This window comes from Lonchura striata, chromosome 10 (genome assembly GCF_046129695.1).
Source record: "Lonchura striata isolate bLonStr1 chromosome 10, bLonStr1.mat, whole genome shotgun sequence".
Classification (NCBI taxonomy): Eukaryota; Metazoa; Chordata; class Aves; order Passeriformes; family Estrildidae; genus Lonchura; species Lonchura striata.
In genome coordinates this window covers 14,981,622-15,007,305 of record NC_134612.1, presented here as the reverse complement: position 1 = coordinate 15,007,305, position 25,684 = coordinate 14,981,622, and the positions used below count along the sequence as shown (strand labels likewise).

The window sequence follows — 25,684 nt, the reverse complement described above, 5'->3', positions numbered from 1 at the left end:
GCTGTTCTCTCATGGTGACTCAGTTGTAATTTGTGGTTTCAGTTTTTCAAGTTATAACCTTCATCACCCCAACTCTATTTTTCAGTTTGTTAATTAAGGTAATCAGTCCTTATTTGCAATTCCTGAAACTGTTACTGCACTGGTGATGATATTAGTGAGCACTACATAGGAGAATGAATCCTTGAATAATACTTTTTAAGAACTGCAGAGAAGTGATACAAACTTACTAGCAGTGTCAGTGCTACTCTGAACTGCTTATGGCTTCCCCTCAGCTCTTCCCTTTACCTTTTAGTTTCCCAGAAGTGGCAGCAGAGTCAATGGCCTGCAACAACCTTTCTTACCTGTTCTCAGTTAATAACAAAGTGTAAATCACTGGCACCCTTAGCACCTGGATTGGCTAGAGATGACAGTTGTAGTCCTTGCCCATAAGAGGATTTGCATTTTAAGATGGGGAAAGTGATGGAGTTGCAGTGAATTAATAAAACTGTAGGCTAGCAAACGCTTTAATGGATTAGAGTTAAAAAGTAGCATTATGAATAGTTTCCCATTTAGAAGAAGGTGCCATCTCTGGTTTTGAAATGTTTAGATTCATTAGAATGTTATAAGAAATAAAGTATTGGCATTTCCGCATTAAGCATATTATCAACTTTGTTCTATGAAAGTCTTTTTGAAAACAATTGTTATAGAACCTAATGACAGTCCTCTGTGTATTCAGAAATGTATGGCAAGTATTTGAGCATCCTCAGAACAGCACTGTTGTTGATTCCATCCTGATCTCAGCAGATTATTTTATAATTGAAATGTGATCAGTTTTCACTGTTTTTAAAACAGCAGGACTGAAGGACTGAGTTGCATTTGTCTCTGGGAACAACCTTCTCACTGTCTGCAGGGGGGGAAAAGCCCCCACTGTTACTAGTATTGTGCAAGCACTTCATCTCCTGGCTGTGAGAGGTTGTTAGCCTCATCTCTTTTCTGCTCTGCTGCTTTGATGTAGCACCAAATATGTCAAATTGCAGTCTCTTCTTGATGTGGTGTTAAGAAGCATGAACAGCAATTGAGATGAATCTGGAGTAGTTTGAGGTAAAATAGATAGAAGACATGTATTATTAATATATTTTCTCTCACTCATTTTCACTTGTTTTTCACCAGTCTGCCCTTATTTTTTTCAGGGGAGGCACAGATGCTTTATTAATTCTTTGTGAATTATTCAGCAGCTGATCTACTTTTTGTGGCTACTTTGCACGGACCATTTAGGAAGTATTCCACTACTGCAAACTGCTTCTCCTGAAGGGGTTTGTTCAAAAAGATACGATGGGATGAATCAGATTCTGAGCAGTTCTGCAATAACTGAAGGATCTTTATATGTTATCCATACTAGAATAAACCTCAAAGGTATTGTCCCTCTTTCCTCCCATCACACTCCCCCTCCAAGAGTTCTGCACGACAGTCTTAATCAAGCTAGCCTGCTGTTAAAGCCCAATAGGTGCGGAAGGAAAACCATGTTTTGGAGGCTATGCTTAGCCTAGTCAGCCTGGGCCCTACAGGGAGCAATCCAGAGTGAAATCACATCCTTGCTCCAGCCTGGTCTTGACACTATGGAGAGCCATTCCAGCTAATCACACTCTGCTGGATTTAATCTTTCCCACTGAGTATAGCCTTGAGAATATAACCTTGCAATTACCACTTGAGATTAGAGTCCATCCACATCAAATACAGAGTGGGTGAAATCTTCATTGAAGGTGTGAGGAAGGGATGAGACAAGGTTGCAAAGCTTTCGGGTCTTTCAGGAGGGCTTTTATAGTTCAGCAGTTTTATCTTTGTGATTCAGTGTCTATTGTTCACTAGAAATCTTTTTGAGAGTTCCATGGAACCATTTAGGGCTACATATCAATCCTTTTTTTTTTCTCCTCTATGGACAGATGGAACCAACACATCAAAGGCAGCTTTAGATTAATCACATACTTTTACTCTGAATGATTTCAGTAGTGTTTTTTGAATGCAAAGATCTTGTAGTTTTTAATACTAAAGGACTTTTCAGGTCAGGCTGGTAGCAGGTTTGGCTGGGATGGAGTTAATTTCCTCCCAGCAGCCCATATGGTGCTGTGTTTTGGATTGTGACAAACTGTTGATGAACATGCCAGTGTTTTAGCTATTGCTGAGTAGCACTCACACCGTGTCAGGGCCTCTCAGTTTCTCATTCTGCTGTCCTGGCAAATAGGCTGGGGGCGGGCAAGAGGTTGTGAGGGGATACAGCTGGAGCCTGTGACCCAAACTGACTGAAAAGATGCTCCATATATTTTAATAGCTTGCTCAGCAATAATTTAGGAGGAAGTGGCTGTTGCTGAGTTTGGCCATTGATCTGCTGGTGGTTAGTGATTTGGCTTGCAGCACTTGTATGTGTGGTTGGTTGGATTTTGGTTTTTTTCTTAATTAGTTCCCCTTTCACTTATTTATCTTGACCTGTGAGGTTTCTCCTCTTGATTTTTAACCTTTCTCATTCTCTCCCTCATTCCCCTGGGAGGGAGTGAGTGGCTAGTTAGATGCTTACCTTTCATCCAGGCTCAACCTACCATGGAATGTTTCTGCACATGTTAAATATGTTGGAAGCAATGCAGTACATTCCGATTTTAGGAATTTTCTGGTTGAGTTCTATTCTAATCACAATACAATCTTTTCAAAATACAGTAATGTTTTTATTTTTTTTTTCTCATTGAGATGTTGTTAATGTAATGAAATAATTGCCTGCAGTGAATTTAACAGAAGGTCAGATAGACACCTATCTGCTCCATGTACAATGTCTTCATTGGATCAAACTTCAAGTATTGCAAAAGGAACAATTTCTTTTCAGTCATTTCCTAGTCTGTATTGAAGATGTTCTCCTGCCTGTGGTGGTTTCCAGCTAGGAAAAAAGAACGTTGACTTTTGGCTTTCATAGTAGTCATACTAGCCAATTCTGTGACCCCTCTCATTCTAAGGAACTTTGTGTGTGAAAACTAAAGATATAAAGCATGCTCCAGTAGTGCTAAAATGCTTTAAAGACATCAGAAGAAAAGGAAGATGTTTCACTCAGCATTTTTAATTCCAAAATATGCAATAGCTTCATGCCTGCCTTAGAAAACAGGACTACCTGTAACTTTCTGTCAAGGTATGCTTCTGTTTTAATATAAGCTTCTATATAGCATTTTGCTAGACTTTCTCCCCTTTGATATTCTTAATCCTTTTCTCATTACATAAATTCTGCTTGTTGTTGCTTAATTGGTTACCCTCTCACTTGTTTCCCCTTCCTGTGGTGGGAACTTTTTGGTTTTTATTCTATGCTTGCTACCTACTTCCGAAAAACTTGTACATAATTGATATCCTCAGAGACATCTATTCCTTCAGTCAGTTTGGCTGAAGTTAAATTGTAGTGTTAGAATTACTAAGAGGCAGGAACTGACAGATGAACGATATGACTAAATATCTTTGAAATCACACTTGGAATACGTAGGACCTCTGTTCAGTGGTGATTGTCAGGAAAGTCTTTTTTTTGTGAAGTTTTGCCTCTGAACGCTCTTCAGTCTGTCACCACATATTTTGAAGTCTGATTATTTTTGCATATAGAGGACATGATAATGTAGATACCTCTCTGTTCTTTCTCCAATATAGCATTATATTTTCCTCCTCTGTTTTGGAGTGAAAAACTCCTAAAGCAAGCTTATACAAATGCCCATATTGATGGTCACTCAGTTGAGAAGGGAGATGGTCTTGTCTGTTTTTTGGCTTGACTTATCAAGGATTATGAAGGACCTTATTGGAATTATGTCCCAGATCTGTCTTATATGTAACAATTTAAGACTTGGAATAAACTGGGAGAAAAAGCACAAACACCCACTGAAATGTTTCTATTCATAGGAACTATTCTAGGCTTAAATGCCATTGCAGGGCAAGTTTGAAAACAAAAAAGGCAACTATTAATCAGCTTCCTCTTTCCAAAGTATCATTTCACATTCCTTCTGAAGTTAATAAGGCTGTGGTATTCTTCAGGGTTTTGGAAACTTAATACACAGAGAGGTATATTCTGCAAATTTTTATATGAGAGCGTTAAGCTTCTTGAAAAGGACATAAACACATCATCATTCTGAACTGGATGTGCAGTAGTGGCTGCTGGTTTAACTCCTGCAAACATGTTTACCTGCCAAGCTCTTAAAAACATGTTTCTAAAACAATAGACACCTGTTAAAGATGCCCTTCAGATGGGGAATTTCAGCTTATTGTCTTTTTAGTTTATAACCCTCTTTGCCTGAAATAATGGTGCAAATGATCTTTTGGCAGTTTAGGAGCATGCAGGAACAACCAGTACATTTTTTAGCTACTCTCAAAATTGGCTTGGATGGTCATCTGATACTTCAGGGAGCAAGAACTGCAGAGCCAAAGAGCTTCCTGGGTGCTGATGGATGCAGTTTGCACCAGACATCAGTTGTTCTCAAACTAGTGTTCAAATTTCATTTGCCTTATTGAAATGGCTTATAAAATTACTACTCCTTGAGTAAGAAATCACTACAGACATTACATGAGAGCTCTGTGCTAGTGTAGGGTAATCTTAAACCAGCATCCAAGCTGTTTTGCAGAGCTCTTTATCATTTTGGAATTCTCTGTACTCTTTGAAGGCCTTACAGACTATGATTATGCAGAAAACAGGATAAAATAAGTTTATTAGATTTAAGTGATTCCAATGATAAAAAGTGCATTTTAAAAATAATTGGGTTGTATTCCACTTCCCAGAAGTGTACCAGCTCAGGCTTCTGTGGAAGGGGCACCTAAGCTTAAGTCCCACCAGCTTGACAGGTGCCTGCAGTGGTACTTAAGGGACATGCTCTGCTGAAAAATTATGAAGCCTTTTCCCCTTTAGTTTGGCAGTCTGAACACTTAGCACATTTTTCAAGTTAGACCTTCACTACTAATTTCATTAAAAGCTCCAGGTCTTGTTGCTTATGAGATTACTATTCTCTAACCTGTGTTAGGATACAGGTGGAACACAGGATCAGTGAAATTTGTACTACTTATGTTCCATCAAGAATAGTCAGCAAGTGCTGAACAGAAGCATTAAGTTTCTATGAAAGTCTCATATGTGGTTTTTTTTATACTATATAGCTCTTGTTTCTCTCTATCCAATATTCTTAGTGCTCAGGGAGTTTTCTTATATTAAGACAAGAAAATTAGTCTTGCTCACTAATTGAAGATCATAATGATGTGGGTATTTTTTTTAATGCATGTGGGAGCCATACATAAAGATGGGTTATTGCCAAGTAAATATTCAAACAAAACCTGAAATAAAGACAATTCAATTTAGCTAGTGTTTTTTAAGGATGAAACCAGTTATTTTCACTTGGAACACTTTTGAGGAAACATGGAAATGGTGAGCTCTGACTGTAGGAGCTTTTATGTGATAATACAAAATACAGACTAATGAATTGGCAATGAGAAGTGATAGGTAGTTAAGGCCATATTCTTCTAATTAATGGATTAGTCATTGTGTTGATACATTATTTTTTGTGTTTCGAAATGTTAATTCAACCTTCAGTTTGAGTCAGAACAATAATTAAGTGTGGATATGTTTCTGTTCAGTTCAAAAGTAGACTTGGAAATCTTCTGTTTCATATGTTTCTCTATATGAGAACATACTATGTGCTTATATTTCAGAAAGATTTATGTTAACAACTTTTTTTTAAAGCTTTTGGGCACAAATAATTGTTTTGAACAAGTGAAACCATTGCAGTTAAATCTCAGGATTTAGTCAGCAAAATATGTAAGAATATATTTAAGTTTTTAAATTTAAACATTGAATTTTTAAGCTTGTGGGCAGGCAGATGTGTAAAAAGTTTCATCTTTGTATGAAGGTTAAGATGATTTTGTAGTGTAACCAACTTATTTATCTACAGCTGCAAATATATGGCTGAAAGATTCAGATGTTTTATGTAGTCTTCATCAACAATGTAGATGTAATTGCCTGAAGTTACTTAAGCTTTCTCTTCCTTATTGCATCTTACTGATGGAATCCTTTGTGGATGTGTAGACTGTATCTTCCTCTTATTGATTCTTCTATGCCCACGGCACATTAGAGCTTATATTTTCTGCATCACAAAAAGCTATTTCTGCAACATTCAGGAACTGCTTTTGGCTCTTTGATTTTATTTGTTGTCATGAAATTGCCATGCATTTTGCTGTGTGTTATTTCAGTGAGAAATTATGTTATTACAATGTGATTAGAAGTATGGAAGTAAGATGGATTGTCAATCCATAGTGCATAGAAAAGGTTGTTTTGTGGGATGGGAACATTGTTACGTTTGGCAAGAGACAGCACTCGGTGCCTGTGTTCCTTCCCCTTGCAAGTGTTCCACATGTGGTGTTTGAGTATGTGCTCAGTTGTGCTCTGCCCTGTTTCTGCAATCAGGAGTCCATTTACTGGGACCCCCAGCCAGCAGAAGGAACATAAAGGGGTTTTAGGTTCCTCTGTCAACCTTTCTACTTTGGGTTACCCTTGGATATTCTTGCAAGAAAAACATAATCTAACTTTGCTATACGAAGAAGGTGCAGTTTTGGTTTCTTTACTGTCTTTGTTTATTTTTTGTGACAATTAAGTTCAGGGTTAGATTTTTTTTCTTGGATCCTGCCCATATTGCTTCACTTGCATGCAGAAGATGATCTACTGTGGGAAATCATGTCTAAGGCTATTTGGTGAAAAATTGTAGGTCACAGCACGTGGTGGAAAGAAAACTATGCTTGTTAATATGGAAATACTGTCATCAGTAATCCTTGGAGAGTCTACCAACAACGAGGTCCTCATGCAAATTAAGTTTATTTTGAGGTTTACTGTGGGCTGAGTTACACATTTTTTTCTCCAGACATCTTGCCTTAGTTTTGGTTTCATCAATCTGCACATTTATATAAAGAAGACTGTCTCAGTATAATTCATGAAGTTACTAGTTTCTGAGCTGGAAGTGTGGATGCAATTTTACACTACACTAAACTTGCTACCTCAGGGGTGCCTATCAGGTAAACCAAGAGAAGTAAAAGGGAAATGACAAAAGGCTGTTACAGGTGTAAACTTAAGTGAACAGTTATGTCCTAAAGAGAGTTCTTTACAATACTGCTTAATGCAATAAGAAATAGAAATAATGGCTGTTGTTATTTTATTGAAGCTTTTTGCAAAGGCAAGTTAGCTTATGCTACAAGAACAGTGTAATGGCAGAGGGCATGTTTTGGATCAATTTCATCAATTTCTGTAATGCAATTTATTAAAATGTATGCATAGATTGAAATCTTGTGGAGACCCCTGGATGTGTAAAAAGGGAAATAAAGTTTGAATCTAACAGGGCTTGATTAAAAAACAAACCCCAAACAACCCATTAAAAATTTTTGCATCTTAGATTTGTTAGCACACAACAAAGATCAACAAATTCTAAGGAGACTACGACTGTATTTACCTCAGTTCTAAGGAAGAAAGCTTTTTTCTTGAACTCTTAAGTGTTCATGTGTACAGTTGTTTGAAATGCTTTATGAAGAGCTCTTCATAATCAAGTCGATGTATAGTCCAGATTGTTCATGATTTCATAGTGCTAATGGGGAAATACAGCAGCTTCTGATTTTATTGTGTTGAAGTTGGAGAATATTCATATATTTCTGCACTGTTTCTTTATTACATTTGGTAGACCATTAGGAATTTTACTCAGCAGTTAAACACCATTTTTTTGATGTGTCAAATAACCTTGAATTTTTAATGCTTGAAAATGAGGATTAAATATCCCAGAGCCATTCATTTTGTGGTCTGCTGACACTTCCTTGAAAAAGCTAGTGTAAATTGCAGATCAGCAAATTCCCTGCTGTTAAGCTTACAACGCGCCTGGTTTTATAATTACACCCAGCTGATTTAAAAATGGGCTTTCACATGCTCATTGGTGCAGTGCGAAAGCACCTTGCAGGAAGCGTTGGGTTGATCTCCATCGGGCCGTGTAACGAGTCCCTTGCTGCAACATCTCGCCCCTCCCCTAAGCAGGCAGCGCACACCGAGCAGTGGCTCTGCTGGAGTTGCTTCTGTTTTCATGGAGGAGATAGCAATCCTTGCACTGCAGCAGGTGGAGCTGCCTTGGATCTAACCCGGGCTTCTGGCTGAGAGGATCTGAGTATTACTTTGGGCCGTGAGACAGTTGTCACTTCAAGCTGGCGCTAACGTAATTAAATTTAAAGCTGACTCAAAAATTTTAAAAATGGACACAGGATTTTTTCTTTGCTTTTTTTATAAGATCTGGTTTCTAACGTGAACCAACATTTTTCCTGAAGGATTCAACCTATTTATATAAAGGCTTATTTTTGAACACTATGGACCTAGATTAAATGTCAAAGACAGGCAGCAAGCAGCGCTTACAGAGGCATTTTTCTGGAATCTCAGTCTCGGATCGATTGAAGTGCACAGGGTCTGAAAAAATGTCTCCTAGCATAAAAAACTTGGATTGTTTTTCTCCGATGCTATGCCACTGTAAAGTAGCATGTACCAACAACACAATATCTTTAATGTTTGGATGTAAGGTGGGTCTATAAAAGGACTTTCCCGGAAATGTAAGCTGCATTTAATGAATGATTGCCTTTCTATTTAATGTAACTGTACCTTAAATTTCTGGTTAAGTAAGTGTGTGTTTTGTTCCATGCCTTACTCAATAATCTGAGCTCTTAGTGATGGAGACATAAGTAATGAATTATCATGCCTACTGTTTAAAGTTCCCTTTGAACAACATTTTGAATTTACTGAATGCCGCATGTAAAATGTCGTCATTCTTCATTAATCAGGATTAATCATCATGTAATCAGTTTATTGCACTTGGCTTTCATTTTCTTCAGCTGTAGAGAATTAAATACACAGGAGACTTGCACTGAGATACAGGGCTGGAAATGCCTCCTGACATCATTTTGATGGAAGCAATTGTTAGTGGCAGGTTTGGGTTTAACAGTGCCCTCGGGCATTTAGTCATTTTAGGACTACATCAACTGTTTAGGTTTCAGAGGAATAAAACATATATAGTTGGTAATAATCAGAATGGTAAACAGCATGTATTCAGTGTTGTGTCAAAAGTGTTTTTTAATTTCTTTTCAGTAAAATTAACATGCAATGTCAAGGATGTGGGGAGACTGTTAAGTACTGGAAAGCCACTTGAAAATTAAAGGGATATGTTTATGAAGTTACTTTTGAGGCAGAAATCTTTCTCTCTAAAACTTTCTTTATATATTTAGGGTTTCCAAGTCATGTTTGTTATTTTTAACAAAAATATTTCAACTAGATTTTATTTTATAAAGTGGAATCAGTTGTGTGTGTACATATATACTCACATATATGCATGTATGATGTATGTATATACACACATATATATAACACAAAATCTTGATGGTGAATGAATGTCACCTATGTGAGGAGGGAAGAATTTATTTTTTTATGGCTCTTTTGATAGTATAAATATTGTAAAAATTAAAGTTGAATGCCTTATTTCCAGGAGGAATACTTCGCCTTGTTGTGAGTTTGCTTTTCCTTACTATGTCCCAAGCATTTTTCAATTGGAAATAAGTACCTATTTATTGATGTCATTTGGCAACTACTTGATATAACCCTAAGATTTCTGTTCTTCTGTTTTTATAGAACTGCACCCTCTTTATTTATACGATACGCTCATGTTTAAACAGTCAACTTGGGAAGAAAGCAGTGGCATGAAAATACTCTGGGGCTGGATTGTGCCCGTTGAGCTGCAGAGCAGGGATGCTGTTCACTTTAAGAGCAAACTAAAAATACCCGGCGAGCGCGCAGGCGGCACTTGGGGCATGTGGCGGCGGGGCCGAGCCATGGCGGCGGCCCCTGCGCGGGGCGGCCGCCGGGGGGCGCTGCAGGCGCCGCGCTCGCCTGCGTGGCGTCCTTGGGCAGCGGGGCGGGGCAGGCGGCGCCTCCGAGCGGGATCCTCGCCGGGGGCGTCTTGGGATGCCCCGGGCTGCTTGTGCACAGCCTGGAGTTACCTGCGGTGAGCACGGCTGGATAATCCCGAGTGGGAGCCCCCTGCTCCCCGCCTGCTGCCGGCATTGCGCCTCTCCCGCGGCAGGATTTCTGTTTGAGCAGTGGCTGCTGCCAGTGCAGGGGGGTTTTGTACCACGCACTTGTCAATTTTTGAATAAAAGTTGTAGGGCTGGATAGTACTAAAAATAAAACGCTCTTGTCCGCTGAGAAGATACAGCCTTTGAATGCCAAGTAAATATTTAGATGACAATGTGAAATAGTAATGCGGGGTACCTGTACCAGTGCTTCACGCAATGAAACAATTAATCTCACACAAGTAATCACACCAAGTAGTGTTTTCCATTTTCGTTTTTGGCCACATGGAAAGAACATTCACTATTCGAGTGTTCGTTCTTTATTCTCTTTTCCTTGGCCTTCTGGAACAGGTGAACTTTATTACAAGTATTTCTGGAGTTTTTGTAAATTTATCTGCTTGTCTTCATCTGTTTTATTGTTTGTGGATGTCCATGACATGAAGCATTACATAAATAAGTTTAACACTAGCTGTGCATTTTGACATATGATGGAACACTGTGACCTAAATAACCATGTTATGAGCACTTATATTTGAGCTACAATGTCAAACTGAAACTGTTCAGGGCGAAATGCCTTATGTCTTTGTCATAGCTCTAGTTATTAGAGAAAACTTAGTGCTTTTATTTGAGAATGAAGCAGCTAGTTACTCAAAATACTGAACTTATGTTTGAAAATGCAAACCCAAAGATCAAAAACCGTCTTCCAATATTGCAGATCATTCAGTTTATCATATGCCTAAGTTGTTAATAATACTGAATGTTCTATTCCATGATCAGTGAAAAAGTTCTAAAAAGACACAAACACTATCATCTTTTCTTATATTACTTAAGTTTCTTTGGTTTTTCACTGCCTTTTAACTTATCCGTATAAATTGCTGTTTACTTGCAAAGAGATTTTATTTGGCTTTCATAGTCTTCTCGTTATTTACAAATAAGTTTTCAAGTTGACTTCAGTTCTTCAATAGTGGAACATACCTTTACTTTTGTCTCCTTTTTTCCTTTTTGTGGAAGGCACTATTATTTTTCTAAGCACTAGTTTCTAGTTTAGCACTAGACTACAGAAAAGACGTGTACAAAATGCATTAGTATCTTTAATTTATTATTTTTGTTTAGTGTTATTTTAGCAAGGTATGCAAAATTTTCTGTATTGTTGCTTTTGTTATAGGAGTTGTTGGAAGTTATTTTCTGCTGAATGGTGGCAGAGTTGTGAAAGCTGGGGAGATGTGAGAGCTGTAGGTATTCAGTCTTTATTTGTTTTTGACTTGCATCCAGGTAATTCTTCGCAGGAGTGGAAGTGTTACATGTCAAACAATGCTTCACAATAACTTCAATTGCTGGTATGATCCTTGGAAGGCTCCTTTCAGATTTAGTTTAATGGGTAAAATAGAGACATTATTAAAAAAGAACAAGTATTTAAACTTGGAGAATTGTGTGCAAATGATCTAAAACTAATTGTTTTCATCATCCTGCCTGTTCATACTGCCTCAGAAAGGGTCTGACTTGTGAGCTTCTGCATATTTATCAAATTCAAATTATTAGATTTACTTATTCAAGTCTTCTTTTATTCTTAAACTCTTTGTCACCATGGTTGGATCTGTACAATGAAAATGAAAACTTTACCCAGGGACAGACTGTAAGTCAGACTGTGCTTTCCTGGGATTTGTTGCTTTTGTTGTTGGAAGTGAGCAGTAACTTGGGAATTGTATGGCTGGTGGGTGGGGAGGGCTAAGGTCTGGAGAAGGAAGGAAAATTAGAAATACTGTCTTTTAAAAGTACAGAGAAGACAAGTCTTTAGGAAGACTAAAGCGAATCTCTTAGCATAGGTTTCCTAAAAATTTCTGTGCTTTTCCTGTGAGTAGGTGTTCTCTGTTTTGATAAATGGTGCTATAAAATGTTCAGAATATCCTTGTTTGTCCTGCATATTTTTGCAGATAATTTGTTTGTTCTTATTTTTGTCTAACTTTGCTAGGGCTGAGAGTTGAAGCAAGGATGTTGTGGCCCTAAAAAATGATTTCACTGTGGTGAATTGGGTTCATTTATGAGTTTCATTGCATGAAAACCATCACTGGTTTATTAAAATAAATGGATTTTTCAGTAGTTTACACCAGTGACCATAGAGTTTAGTGACATTTCAAAACTTATTGAGGGTATAATTTAGCCTGAAGATATCATGTTAACTATGTTGCATCAAAGAAGAAATATTTTAAATTAATTTTGACACACTTGTATAATGCAACAAAAACTCTGGGGCAGTGTCTCTGTCAGAAGTATGTGTTAAATGTGTTTAGCACTTAGTTGCTTTGGATCTAAAATTAAGGTTATAAATTGTAAAGCAGTCTATAAAGCTCCTTAAAAAGGAGGTAAATTACTTGGCCACTGCGTAATTGAGTGCTGGGAGGTGTGCAGCTGAGACTGTCTGCCAGTTCAGAGCTGTTTTGCCTCACCTTTTTCTTTCCTTTGATGAGTCCCTTGCTCTGCTGGCTCTTGTAAATTAGGCTCTCCTTGGAGCCTGGATTTGGTTTTGGGGTTGCATTCTCTTACTTGTAGCAGCATAATGACCTGCTCCTAGGCACTGGGGGTGAGTTAGCTGTAACTCTTTAACTACTTTTCTCCTTATTGTGTGCCTCAGCTTGTCATGAGCCACTTCAGGGAATGACAGAAAATTTGTTACTGCTGGAAGAGGGGAAAAAACATTCTGCTGGATAAGCTTGCTGAGCTTGCTCACTGTCTGCAGTCAGCTGTGTGCTCCCAGCAAGGGGTAGGGAGATGAAATTGTGCAGCCTGACCCAAGAGCAAGTGAATGGACTCTGCTTTTTCAGACCCTGGCTGAAGAGAGAGCGAGCTGGGCTGTGCTGTGAAATCGTGTCTTAGACCCCCACAGAGGGGAACTTGCACTGGGCTTTGGATGCAGCAGCACAATTAACTTGGCATGGCTGGAACAGCTGAGTTCTTGTTCAGGGGCTGGCAGCTCCTGGGAGAGGAAGGGAAGGGGCAGTGGTGAGTGGTGGCTGTGTGACCAACCAGCTCACTTGAAGGGCTGCCTCAGACAGCCCTGTATTCAGGGCTGGTGCTCTGGAGTAAAGCAGCAGAAACACTTCCATGGAGAATGCTGTTACAAGATACAGTAGTTTGCTTTGCTTAAAGCACTTTGTACAAAAGTAGTTCCTGTGAAGGGCTATGGTACCTTTCAGAATAGGTTGTAGTGTGGATATTATGTTTTCACGCACATCACAGAATCAACAAGGTTGGAAAAGACTTTTGAGATCCCCACTCCAACCTATGAATTAACACCACCTTGCCAACCACACCACAGCACTCTTTTCTTAAACAACTTCATGTCAAATAGTAACATTAATCTCAAATACTAAATCAAAATCTAAATAGCAGTTCACTTTTAAATTTTTTGGAGAAGATTGTAGTCTCTGTCACTGCCTTTTAGGGGAGAATTCTTTACTGCAACATTTTTTTCATTTTTAATCAAAATAATGAAATACTGATCTATTAAAAGTTCATATACACTATTATATTATAAGCACTGATACACTCTATAATGTAAACATACATCTATTACTGAAATCTAGATCCTGTTTGCATTCAGTCATGTGAAGTATTTGTTTCTAATACAGTAATTGTTTCTAATAAATATGTCTGGTTTCAGGAAAAAAAGTGAGGTAATTCTGTGCTTTGTCTAAAGATATTAACTATTCTGTAAAGGAAATGAGTTTTGATTGACCTGTGACTATTTGACTAATTAGTGTGTTCAGGGCTTCTTGTGAATGTTTCTGTGTGTGCCCTGGCCACCACGGTAAAACTGGAATGATCCACATCTATTTTGGATCACAAGTACTGCCTTCATCAGTGGAGCAGGCTGCTTTAAGCTCGCTGAAGTCCTACATTCTCTGATGCTGTAAGACATTTTCTCTGCTTCTTGGAGCTTCAATGTTTATTTTCTCTAATTGCCAGTGTGGTCTAATTTATGCTCTGGTAACGTACCCTTGTATTTTTGGCCAACACTTTGTTTAAATTATAATTCTTCTCTCTTTGCAATGTTTAATATGGCTGCTCTGGAGAGCTAATGTCAACTCCTTTCAGGGTTCTGTTCTGATAAGTGAAAAACAAGTCAATCTCAGAAAAAAGATGAATGGCAGCAGTCTGAGGCTGAGCAATCTCGCATCTCACTGCTGCAGGGAAAAGAAAGAAAAAGAACTTTTATTTTCTGGTAGTAGTGAGCTATTAAGTTGATTATCTCATGAATCCTCTCTGGTCAAAAATGGAAAAATTAGGGCTTTTTGAGTAACCATTGCAATTTTTCTTAACTGTCAGACTTCACTATCTCTCCTTTGGTACATCCAGCTGAGAAGGTCTGAAATTTTTGGAGCTGGGTTCTTGTGGTAAACAGAGGTTACAATGCTTTTGCTTTCTTCTTAGGAGTTATTTCTTATGCTGGAAGAAGTGGGTCTTATGCTTCTTTTGTTAATTAGTATTTTTTGAGAAAATACACTTGAATTGCTTCTGCTTTACAGTTGGGTTAAGAATATGCCAAGCATTACAGGAGCCAATCATAATTTCAAGCAGTTTCTTTGTAATTTGTCCTGTATATCTTATCTTTGTAATGTTGTAGGTGTTTTTGATGAAGGGAATGGATCTTTGTGGTAACCTGAAATAGAAATTGCATGTAACTTTTGAGAGGGTTAGAAGTTATGCACTGTTTGTCAGATACTGCCTTGGTGTAGTGTTCCTGTACTTATAGACAAGTGGGTTACTTGCAGTTATCTACTGGGTTATGATATATAAAAGAATTACCAGGAAAATGTCTATTTTTGACTTAAGCTGTGTATGTAGATCTTGGAATTTTGTTTAAAAGAAACTCTTAAGGAAATATCTTCTATCCTAAATATACTTCAATAACAGGAATAACTTTTCCCAAGATTAAAATGAGTATGTGTTTAGGAAGTTTTTCTGTACCTTTAATAATATGACATGCTTTCCCTATAAACTATAAATAACTATTTATGTACTTGGGAGTATAGTAGTAGTGAGTGAATGTGAATGTGCTTAGAAAATGTTGGGATGTTTCTTATGGACACAGTAGTCCCTCCTGGGGTTTAGGTAGCTTTATAGTAATGCCAGGTGGGACTAAAAGGGCTGGGACATTTTTGGATAGGATCAATCTTTAAATTAAAAATGCTAATTATAATTTTTATTTATAGATTTTATTGCCTTGAAGTCAGCAAGGTCAGAAAAACAACTATTTCTGTCTGACTTATGTTTTCTAGATAGTCTTTTTCTCATTTCTGTGGTGGTCTGATATTTTCCTATAATTTTTTTTTCAGAAATACCGCTATCAGGATGAAGATACACCCCCACAGGAGCACAGCTCTCCACACATTGCCAATGAGGTGACAGGTCCAGAGCTGGTTCATGTATCGGAGAAGAATCTGTCACAGATTGAGAATGTCCATGGATTTGTTTCCCATTCTCATATTTCACCAGTAAAGGTAAGCATTTTTAAATAGTGAACTGTTTTGGTATGCTTCTCAGGAATTTAATTTTGTCTAGCAAAAAAAAAGCATGGAAAACATCTCTTTCTATCTTTTATGGAACTGCTCAATTGTGAAATTTACTTAGCATACATTAAAGCATTGCCTTAGTTCTACACTTTCTAACTAGACATGCATGGTAGTAAAGTGCTCAGAAAACAACTCTAGGTAAATTTTGGATGTAGTTTTGATGGGCACTGAAGTTCAGGCTGTTGGTTTAATTTGGATTTTCAGTCAGAAATCTGTAGAGTCAATTCTGACTTTGTTTCTAGTAAATATTTTAATTGAGGATCTATGTGCAATATGTAATAAGCCAAGTGCCATATATGTCTCTTGAGCTTTTCAGTGTGCAGCGTCATTATTTGCTAGATTGCTTCAGTAACTTGAAGACAGATTTAAAGATTTAGACAACAGAGTGTGAGGATTGGGAGGGCGTAATAACTGGCAGTTCTATTTACTGTGTTAGTAGATAGACATAGCTCAATCATGTTCTGAATAGCACAGTGTTTTTGTGTGGCAGACTAAATGCTGTTTTCAGTAACATCTCTGAGTCTTTATGGATGGTTTTGAGGGAAAAGTGGAGAAATTATTTGATACTGGGGAATATTTGGGCTTTAGAGTGATGAGATGGGCTTACATTGTGGTAGGCTTATAGCATGGTACTTTTAGCATGAATTGTATGTGTGCAATAGTGTCCTCTGTAACTGCAAAGAACAAATGCTGTTACATTGGGAGCAGCCCTGGGGAGAAGGACTTGGGGGTGCTGCTGGATGAGAGGCTGGACATGACCCAACAATGTGCACTCATAGCCTAGAAAGCCAAACATGTTCTGGGCTGCATCCAAAGCAGAGTGAGCAGCAGGGGAGGGAGGGACGGAGGGGATTCTGCCCCTCTGCGCTGTCCTGCTGAGCCCCCACCCACAGTGCTGCACCCAGCTCTGGGGTCCCTAACAAAAGGAGGACATGGACCTGCTGGAGCAGAGGAGGGCACAAAGATGATCAGAATGCTGGAGCACCTCTCCTGTGAAGACAGGCTGAGAGATGGGGCTCCTCATCCTGGAGAGCAGAAGGCTCCGTGGAGACCTTAGAGCTCCATAGAGTGGCCGCAAGAAAGCTGGAGAGGGAATTTTTGGAAGGTCATGTAGTGGTAGGACAAGATGGGGAATGGCTTTAAAATGAAAGAGGGTAGATTTAGATTAGATATTAGTAAGAAATTCTTTCCTGTGAGTGATGAGGCCCTGGCACAGGCTGCCCAGAGAAAGGGTTGCTGCCCCGTCCCTGGAGTGTTCAAGGCCAGCTTGGATGGGGCTTTGAGCAACCAGGTTTAGTGCGGTGTCTTCAAGCCTGTGGCAGGGAGTTTGATCTAGATGATCCTTAAGACCCCTTCCAACCCAAACCATTCTATGATATTTTAAGAGAAAATACTTTCAACCTAGTTATATTTCCATTTTTTTCAATTATGAAGAAAAATTTTGTTGAATGTGTCACTTCTCTATCATTGACTTGTGAGGATTCTGTAGAAGAACCAACTGTAGTGTGTGAGTGCATTTGTTTTCCAGCTTTTCTAGAAGTTTTTAAATGTATATGATGGTATTGAACTAGTGATTTTTACTTATAGCTCCATAATGAACTCTCAGTGTTTTTCCATAGTCTTCAGCTAGGCAAGCTGAATTCTTTAAGCCCTAATGAATCACCTTTTAGAAGTGGGCTATATTGCCCTCTGAAGAGCCTTCTGAGAAAACAAAGCTTTTGTTTTTGGGAATGGCGAGAACTTCAAATTTTCCTTGCTTATGAAGTTAGACATGGTAACACACTTTTCACGTGTCTAATTCCCTGAATTTATTGATGTTTGGAAAGTAATGAAACACCTTTTATGTGCAACCATTAGAAATAAATAAAAGTCTTCTTTCTCTAGGGACTTAAGGTCAACTCTGTTTATTCACAAGCTTTTCCTAATTCTTGGAGGCATTAGTCTTGCCTTTTAGAAAGCGCAAGGGGATCAAAAAGGCAAAGAGAGGAGCTCTTAAGCTCTTTCTGGAAGAAAGAAAACTACTTGCAAAATAGAGTTAAGCAGAATTAAGTACAGTTACAAAATATGGTGAGGCTTTTTCAAAATCCTGTGCCTTAGGTCTCTGAGGAGGATTGCTGTTATCTGTCTCACATTGGTAAATGCTGGGAAATCATCACTCAATAGGGAAGAATGTTCATAAGGGAAGTATTACCACTCAGTTTGTATTAACATTTTTAGCATATATCTGATTATTTTCAGGTAACCCCTCTCTGTTAATTTCAAAGCAATGTATGGTAAGTTGAAATTGTTGAAAGCTTTGTTTGTCTGAAAACTGGGGTGGGTGTTCCAGGTTTCAGTTGTTTTACCAGCATTTTGTGTAATTTTAATTTCTGATTCTAATTGACTGCTGGCTTACTCCTCTCCTGAAGAAAAAACCCAAGGTTGCTGTTGTATTAGCATAGCTGGTCTGCTCTGCTTTTGGTCTGACGATCTGCCAAGTGTTCATAGTTCTAGCTCGTGCTGAAGATCAATTTAGCAGCAACAGCTCTAAGAGTACTTTGTGTGATTTATTTGCTAGGTTGGCTTGGTACACTGTGAAAGGACCAGATCTTGGCTGATATACAAGAGCTCAATCACCTTCTTCAATATTCATTGCTCAAGGAAACTAAATGTAATAGAGAATGTCATGTTTATGACATGAATAAAATAATAGGAGGAGTTTGTTTTTTGTTTTAAATAGAAATGTTAAATGCATTTAAAATTTCAAATACAGAGTTAGTAGTTTGAAGTCAGTGGTTTTATGATTATATGTTGCTTTGTCAAGCAATGCTGCAGAGGCCAGTAGAATTGAATTTTCAGGAATACCTTCTGTTATAGCAAGCTCTTTCCACTATGGAGCAATTATATAGAAGAACAGAATTTTGTTCTTGAGAGAAGCTTTCAAATACTCTAAGATTTAAAACAGCTTTTATAACTTGCTTGAATAGGTGGATGCTATTTCAAAGAGTTTTCAATGACCAAAAGTACAAACGTGTATCCCAAATTTTTAGATTATGAGTATGTGATTGCTGTTTATCAAATATTAAATGAAGATGGCTTATCTTCTTGACAGGGGAATGGGCTAACTCAGATTCAGATTGGGTTAAAATACTGCATTTTTGCAATAAGCATAAAAGAATAGAGAGACAAGCTGTACTGATTTAAAGTTTAAATAAGACTTACAGGTTTTGTCTTGTTAGAGTGGATCTTTGTCAGTTTAAGAAGAAATGTTTGCTTCCTATGTCTCAAGTAACAAGTAAGTAAACTTGGCCCAGGAGATTGTGTGTCCTCTGTTCACTAGTCCTGTGTGAAATGGAATGCTAATGCTCTAAAACAGCTTTTAAAAAAGTATTTAATGGTAGGAGAATCATGAAGAAATAGTGAAAATGGTCAAACTTCAATTCCTTCATAGATATTATGTACCAAAGTTTTTGAAGACTATTTTCAGGTAGGTAGGCAGCTAGTACCGGAATTTCTTCAGTGTGGGGTTTCCAAATTCCCGCTGGGAACGCGTGGCTCCAGTGCGCGGTCCCGAGTTGTGAAATGCGCTGCTCTGCAGCTTGGCCGCGAGATGGCGACGCTGCAGCGGCGTTTGCTGCATGAACCCTGCGTGCGGCGCCGCGGGACAGCGGGTCGCTGCCCCTCCGGAGCGACGGGTTTGCAGCTAAAATGTGCGGTATTAAACAGCTCCCATCGCGTGAAAACTGGCACAGATATGATATAGTACCAAGCAAGCTTTTAAATTGTGAAGTGGAAGCTGAAGTTTTCTATCGAGGACAAAAAGCTTTGAATAACAGGGCTTTATTACAGGGCTACAAAACAGTGGGTCATGGTGCAATGAGACAAAAAACCCCCACCAAAACAGTAATCTTTATTTAGAACCACCTGGGCATGACAGATTATTTATCTCATATATATGATGTAGCATGATAATTCAGTATTTGAGTGTAGAACCTGACTGGGGCTTCCATATATTTCTATAATATCTGGTATTTGGGGCTAATATTTCACTTTTAATGCTGAAGCTCTAAAGAAAACATGTATTAATGTGTAAGCTGCTAAATATATCTTGTACTGGAAAAATATACTATGACTAGCATGGTAAATCTTATCCTGCTCTGAAATAAATTCTTAATGTAATATTCAATGCATTTTCATTATAACCATAATTCTCATTTGAAATTTGCACAAGTTCTTAAAAAATTCTCAAAGTAGTTGATAAGTTTGTAAATGATACTATCATGTGGCTGCATGTGGTAACACAAAGCTAGACTTACTGGTTGAGAAAAGTTTCTGTTTTCTTCTTCCTTTAATCAAATCTTTGCCCATGATTGGTCTGTGGAGATTTTCACATAGCACCAATCTTCCAAGGGTATGAGGAAAATGCCTGCACCTGGTTTGTTCCTTTCATGTGTCACAGATACGGACAGCTGAACAGAAATGTTTTAGTTGGAACATTGTACTGGCTTTAGTCTAGTGAGGGCCCTAAAATTGCTTATTCATGCTATACATGAAAATTTTAATTACTGACTGAATAGTATATCTCTAAGGAGCTGAAGACATTCTACTGGTTGCATATTTGGTATCTCTAGAACAGTTTTGTGCAAGCATCAGTGGAGTAGCAGAACACTCTAGGAATTGTGAGAAATAGGTTTGGGTTGGTGGGGGAAGTCTTTAACTTGTAGTTCCATAATCCTGGACTCTTGTTTGTATTTCATGCTGCAAAGTTGGCCACTTTCCTATCCTCACATGTTCCCAGGAATGGTCATCCCTGCTGGGGACAGGCAGTGCAGGGATCAGCCTTCCCATTGCTGGCTGCCTGTTCCACCTCCTGCACAGACCTGTCATTCTGGCTGGGGCTGTTGTATTCTGCTACAGCACTTGTGCTTCAGGTGATGCAGTAAAAATCCCCACTTCCCTTTACCAAAGGGAACACGTGTATTAATGTTGTTTATCCATTTAAAGCACTTGGAGGACTCTTTTGTTGTTACATAAAGTTATGTCAGTGAATAAAACTATGACTTCATAATATTAGGATATTAATTGCAAATTAGTTACTGTTTTCCTGTTTCTGAACAATGAAATGCTTCAAACTGAGGTGAAGTACTGCCCCCCATTGAATAAGAGAGGGAAGTTTTACCCCCAAATTCTAACCAAAGCACCCAGGGAATACCTTTGCAGCAGTAGCTCTGCCCAGTTCCAGTACCCCTGTGCTTTATCTCTGCTTACCCCTTTCAGTGTCAGATCTGGGAGAAAATATTCAGGCTCAGTTTGCATTAGAGTGCAAGTAGTCTTTTATTAGAGTAAAAGCAGTAAGACAGAGTTTACCTTCTTTGGCTCTGTGAACCTCTGTTGGAGCTTGTGATGGTGTACTGAGCAGGGAAGGATCACTCTACACCTTCACTGCTGAGAGAGGCAGTAGGTTAGTCGGGCATTTTATTTGACCTAGTGCTGAATGCCTGTAGGGTGAGGAGTATGTCCTTCAGCCTTTCCTCTCCTCTTTTCTAGAAAGCAGCAGCTTGTGGTTTTGTGCCCCATATCCCAAGCTTTGTGAAGCAAACACATAGTTCCAAAGAAAAGTCTAATAGTATGTCAGTGGTACCCAAACCTTTGCCGAGGCAGGCTTTGTAATCCTAGCACAGCACTTCTGCTGACTACATGCACTGTGTCTAAAATAAATATCTTGTGCCCACTTCGTGTATGCCTGCTTTTTTTCACGTTTAGTCATCTTTGGGAAAGTATTTCCAGGACCTAATGGTATTTAAGCTTAATGGTTTGAAATTAACCCTGATTTGAAGCTGCTTATCTATTAGTGCCACAGTGCTGTGTAATAGCCCGCTTACCCTGACTGTGGTATCACAGGAATGAGATATGGCAAGGTGGTACTTGTTCTTAAAATAGCTTCCAGGAGGGACAGGAGAAATTGGAACTCGCTCTCATTTCTGTCCTGGCAAAACTGTTCTGAAGAGCAGAATCAGTGAACAGGTGGAGAAATGAGAGATGAGAAAGCAATGAATGCATTGCAAAGAGAATTTCTGCTGCACAAATCCCTTAAAGCATGTGCTTAAAGATCATCTTGTTGATGTTGATGCTTTTCTAGATGCACACAATGGACACAACTCAAAAAAGATTACAGAGAAACTTAAGCTGTCATAAAACAAGAAAAAAAAAAAGAGATTTAGTTGTTAAAAAAACCCAAAGCAAACAAAAACTCTCCACCAAAACCAAACCAACAAGAGAATGAAAGTAAAGGGTAAGGAAGAAGATGGGTAATCGTGGATGGAGGTTATCAGAAGGATCTCGGAAGAACCTGTATTCTCATGCATCATCATTTCTGTATAAGAGGAATAAGAGCTCAGGGTTATAACAGATTAATAGAATAATCATCTCAGTACTCAATTTACAGTCAAAAAGGCAAATGGAATACAAGGAATAATCAGTGAAGCAAATGGAAGTAAAACTGCATTATCTTATCACTCCAGAAATCTCCACCGTTCATTATCTTGATTAAGAAGGCAAATTTAGATACTCAAAGAAGAACAACAAGAATGGTCAGAGGGCAGCTACTGTGGAATGAAGAATGAGCTAGTTTGACCCCTCCATTTGGTAGAGAGTTGACTCGAGAGATAACAATGAAACCACAGTCAATAACACTGAATCTCTAAAATGATGAAAATAACTAGGGAATGGTTATTTCAGAAATTAAAATTTATATTCAGAAGTATAAATTAGCAGGTGATAGTTGTTTTATAGCCTTTAAATACAGTGATCTATAGTCAGCCTCTGATTTTGCAATAATCTTTCAACTGCTGGCAGTCTTGTGGTTTCTAGCTATACCAACCAAGGTATTACAGCATACATTGCTTGTTTCTTCAACTGCAAACAAGCACCTTTATTTAACTCCTTCCCATCAAACTGTATGGAAATAGCTGTTATATAAATGTGCATATTTACACATCCTTCCTTCAATGCTAACAATGTCCTTTCCTTGTGAACCCAAATATGGTGCTGATAATATGAATAGGTTCCCTTCTTTCTATCTCCTGGTGTGTCTTCTCTCCAATCCCTTGCGTTTTCTCAAGTGCTTCCCCAGAAGTCTTACAGAGCTTGTGGAACTGCTGTTAAACCAGCCTTCTCTGTTAATTGGGAGAGTTTTTCTGCTCTCAGGAAGGATAGTGGTCTTTATGATTTGAACCATGCGGGTTCAAGGTTAGCCAGCAGTCAAAGTAATTTTAACTTCCTCTTTGCTCCAGTAGATTTTCTTGTCCTGCTTCAGTCTGAGCAGGTAGGGTAGCTTAACCTGAAGATATGGTTTCCATTTAGAAATCAAAGATTGGTTAACATGTAATTTGCAAGTTGGGTTATGATTGTGAAAAGGTTGCAATCTGTTAGTTTTTTCTAAATTGAGAACTTGTAAAGCTTTGCCATCTTCAGGAAAAAGTCCGTGCTTCTGGTGTTAGGAACATACATAGTATACTGGGAATCATGAAGAAAAACTTGAAGATACTCTCAGGCATACTTATTTTCAGACTAATATCGTACTTCAGTGGTCACAGTTGAGAGGAGCTGTTATGCAGTCTTTAATTAAAATGCATTGCCCAAGTTCTTGATAGCTTCCTGATTTTAAACTCCTGTATTTGAAGAATATGGAAATACATGCAAGGGTGTCAGTTTGTGTTTTATAGTAAGAAGCAGTTGACCAAATCTACCCAGTTCTCTGTGAGGATCTGCTAAATAAATTCTTGTCAACAGAGCAAGAAAGAAAAACTGTAACAGATGGACTGTGGATTAATCCAAACATTAGAACAACCTACGATACAGTAATCAACAGCAAGTCGTCCTAGAAAGGGGTTGCACTCTTTTCACCCGAGATTTTCCCTAAGCTCTTGGTGCAGCTGGGTTCATTTTGATGACTGAAGCAAACCTAAGGAGACTTGCATTAAACATAAGATGTTTTTGTCAGTCTGGCGTGCCAAAAAGATGGGCAGGAGATTCATGAGCAGGTTGCGGAAGACCAGGCAGTTTAATCTGCCCAGATTGGTAGGTTGTCTGAGGTGTATTGTGAGTAATAAGGTAATGATCTTTTATATTAAATATTTATGCTAAAATAGCTCATTATAGAATAATTTTGCTGAGATGTTTACTTATAAGTTGGTTTCACCAGTAAGAGATGTACGTTTAATTGGTTATGTAAATGCCATTTGATCAAGAACTATCCTTCAGTCCTATCTGAACTAAAAGTTAAGATAGACTTTAGAGCATCTCTTAGCAGAAAGGGTTGACAATTTTTTTTCTCCACAGTATTTGTGTCCTGAACTCCTGGGCTTTGGTTTAGAATACTGCATATACTTGTTTATGAGCCTTAAACTTATGCCAGTAAAAGTTTGTTGAACCAGAATTCTGAAATGTGTAAGAAAGAAATGTAAGAGCTTGTATCTAAATTTTCAGTATTGCTTTTGTTCCCATGCCTGAAGAGTTTAAGTTGCGTAATCTTATGTTTGAATATCCAAGTTCTGACATTTCTTTTTCCTCTGTTTTTGGTCAAAACCTAACTGATATTGAAAATAAAATAAGTCCCTGCAATTGCTTTAGGTGATCCTTGAATTTTCTCTGTTAAGACAATCAGTTTTTTTTCCCTTTAGGATCTGTGCTTATCTTAGCCAATACTCTGTTTAACCAAATGATGGTAAAACTAATATAAGACACTTTTCAAATGCTTCAGGGGGACTGTTGGTTTTTGTTTAGAAAGGGTAGTTGAGATATAACTGCTGTTTTCATTCACAAACAGGTTTTGCTGCTGTGCCTCTTTAATTTTAGGTATGCATTCTGCTTGTACAGTTATGCCCAGGAAAACTTTATCTGAGTTTAAAATATAGCATTATGTCATGTTTTGACTTGTCTCAGCAAGCTGATAACAACAATGTGCTTGGATAGAAAGTCAGAGGAATTCTAGTCCAAGTATTTGATGTTGATTTTTACATTTAATAACCACTGTGATTACTGTATCTTGCTAATTGGCCACAGACAAATAATATTATTCTGCAGCCACTATAAATGCAGACGAATCTTGCAGTAAATTTCTCAACCTGTAGAGATATACGTACTGATGTAGAAATCTTTAATTATGTGCTGTTTTGTTTTGGGGCAGGAATCTTTTCAAATCTGCAAATTCTCAATTCTTGCCTAATAGTAAATAGTGTTTTTTGTTTTGTTTTAGTGTGTGGTGTTTTTTGTTTGCTTTGATTTTAATTTTAGTCCCATCAGATCAATATCCAGAATATGGAAAAGGGGTGATGGAAGTTCTTTTGGAAGTCCTTTTAGGAAGTTCTTTAGGATGGAAGTCCTTTTAGGACTTCCTGCAGTTTCCTGATGAGCCTCCCTATTCTGCCTTTTGACTCTGAAAGCAATCATTCACAGATGCAATTCCAGCTGTGACATCTGTGTTGATGATTTTCCTTTCTCTGTATATTGCCTTTTCTGTGCAAATAGAACTTTTTCCAGTTTCTACTTGTAGGTGTTTGACCCTCTGTTGAAATGCTCTTTGACTGGAACGAGCCCTTGTTTTTACAACCTCCCACTGTTTTTTTCAGCCCTACAAGTGACCATTCTTCTAATCTGGACTCCTTTGTGCTATCCTGGTTTTGTGCCATCTGTGGAGCTGTGCTTTGCCTTTATCTTCAGGTTGCTTTGTAGCATGTAAAAATCAGGGTTTTTCTCATTACCACCGTACTGGCTTCTACAAATAACTGCAACTGTATCTGCTTAGGCGTCAGCAGATCTTGCTCGGTATCATTGCATCCATATGGAGTGTAGGTGACACAGATTGCTGCCTTGCATCACCAGCAGGATTGCATAACCTCTTCCTTAAGTACTTTTCTAGATTTCTCTCTCAAATGAAATTAAATCATCATTGCTTCACTTTCAGGAAGCTTTTTATCCATGTGATGCTTTCCTGAAGTGCTGATTTCTAAAATGACTTTGTAATTGATGCCATA

General features: G+C 38.2%; 1 protein-coding gene across 14 annotated transcripts in view; it reads left to right on the top strand.

Annotated features, from left to right (window-relative positions):
* Positions 1-25,684, top strand: part of DLG1 (discs large MAGUK scaffold protein 1) — a 141,859-nt gene that overhangs the window by 36,435 nt on the left and 79,740 nt on the right. For 12 of the 14 annotated variants that reach the window (XM_021536895.2, XM_031505634.2, XM_021536891.2 and 9 more), the window contains one exon: positions 15,435-15,599. In XM_021536895.2, coding sequence (XP_021392570.2) covers positions 15,435-15,599 — 165 coding nt within the window. Of the gene's footprint in view, positions 1-7,984; positions 8,563-15,434; positions 15,600-25,684 lie in introns of those variants that run through there. The other 2 variants (XM_021536893.3, XM_021536897.3) reach the window with 2 other exon arrangements.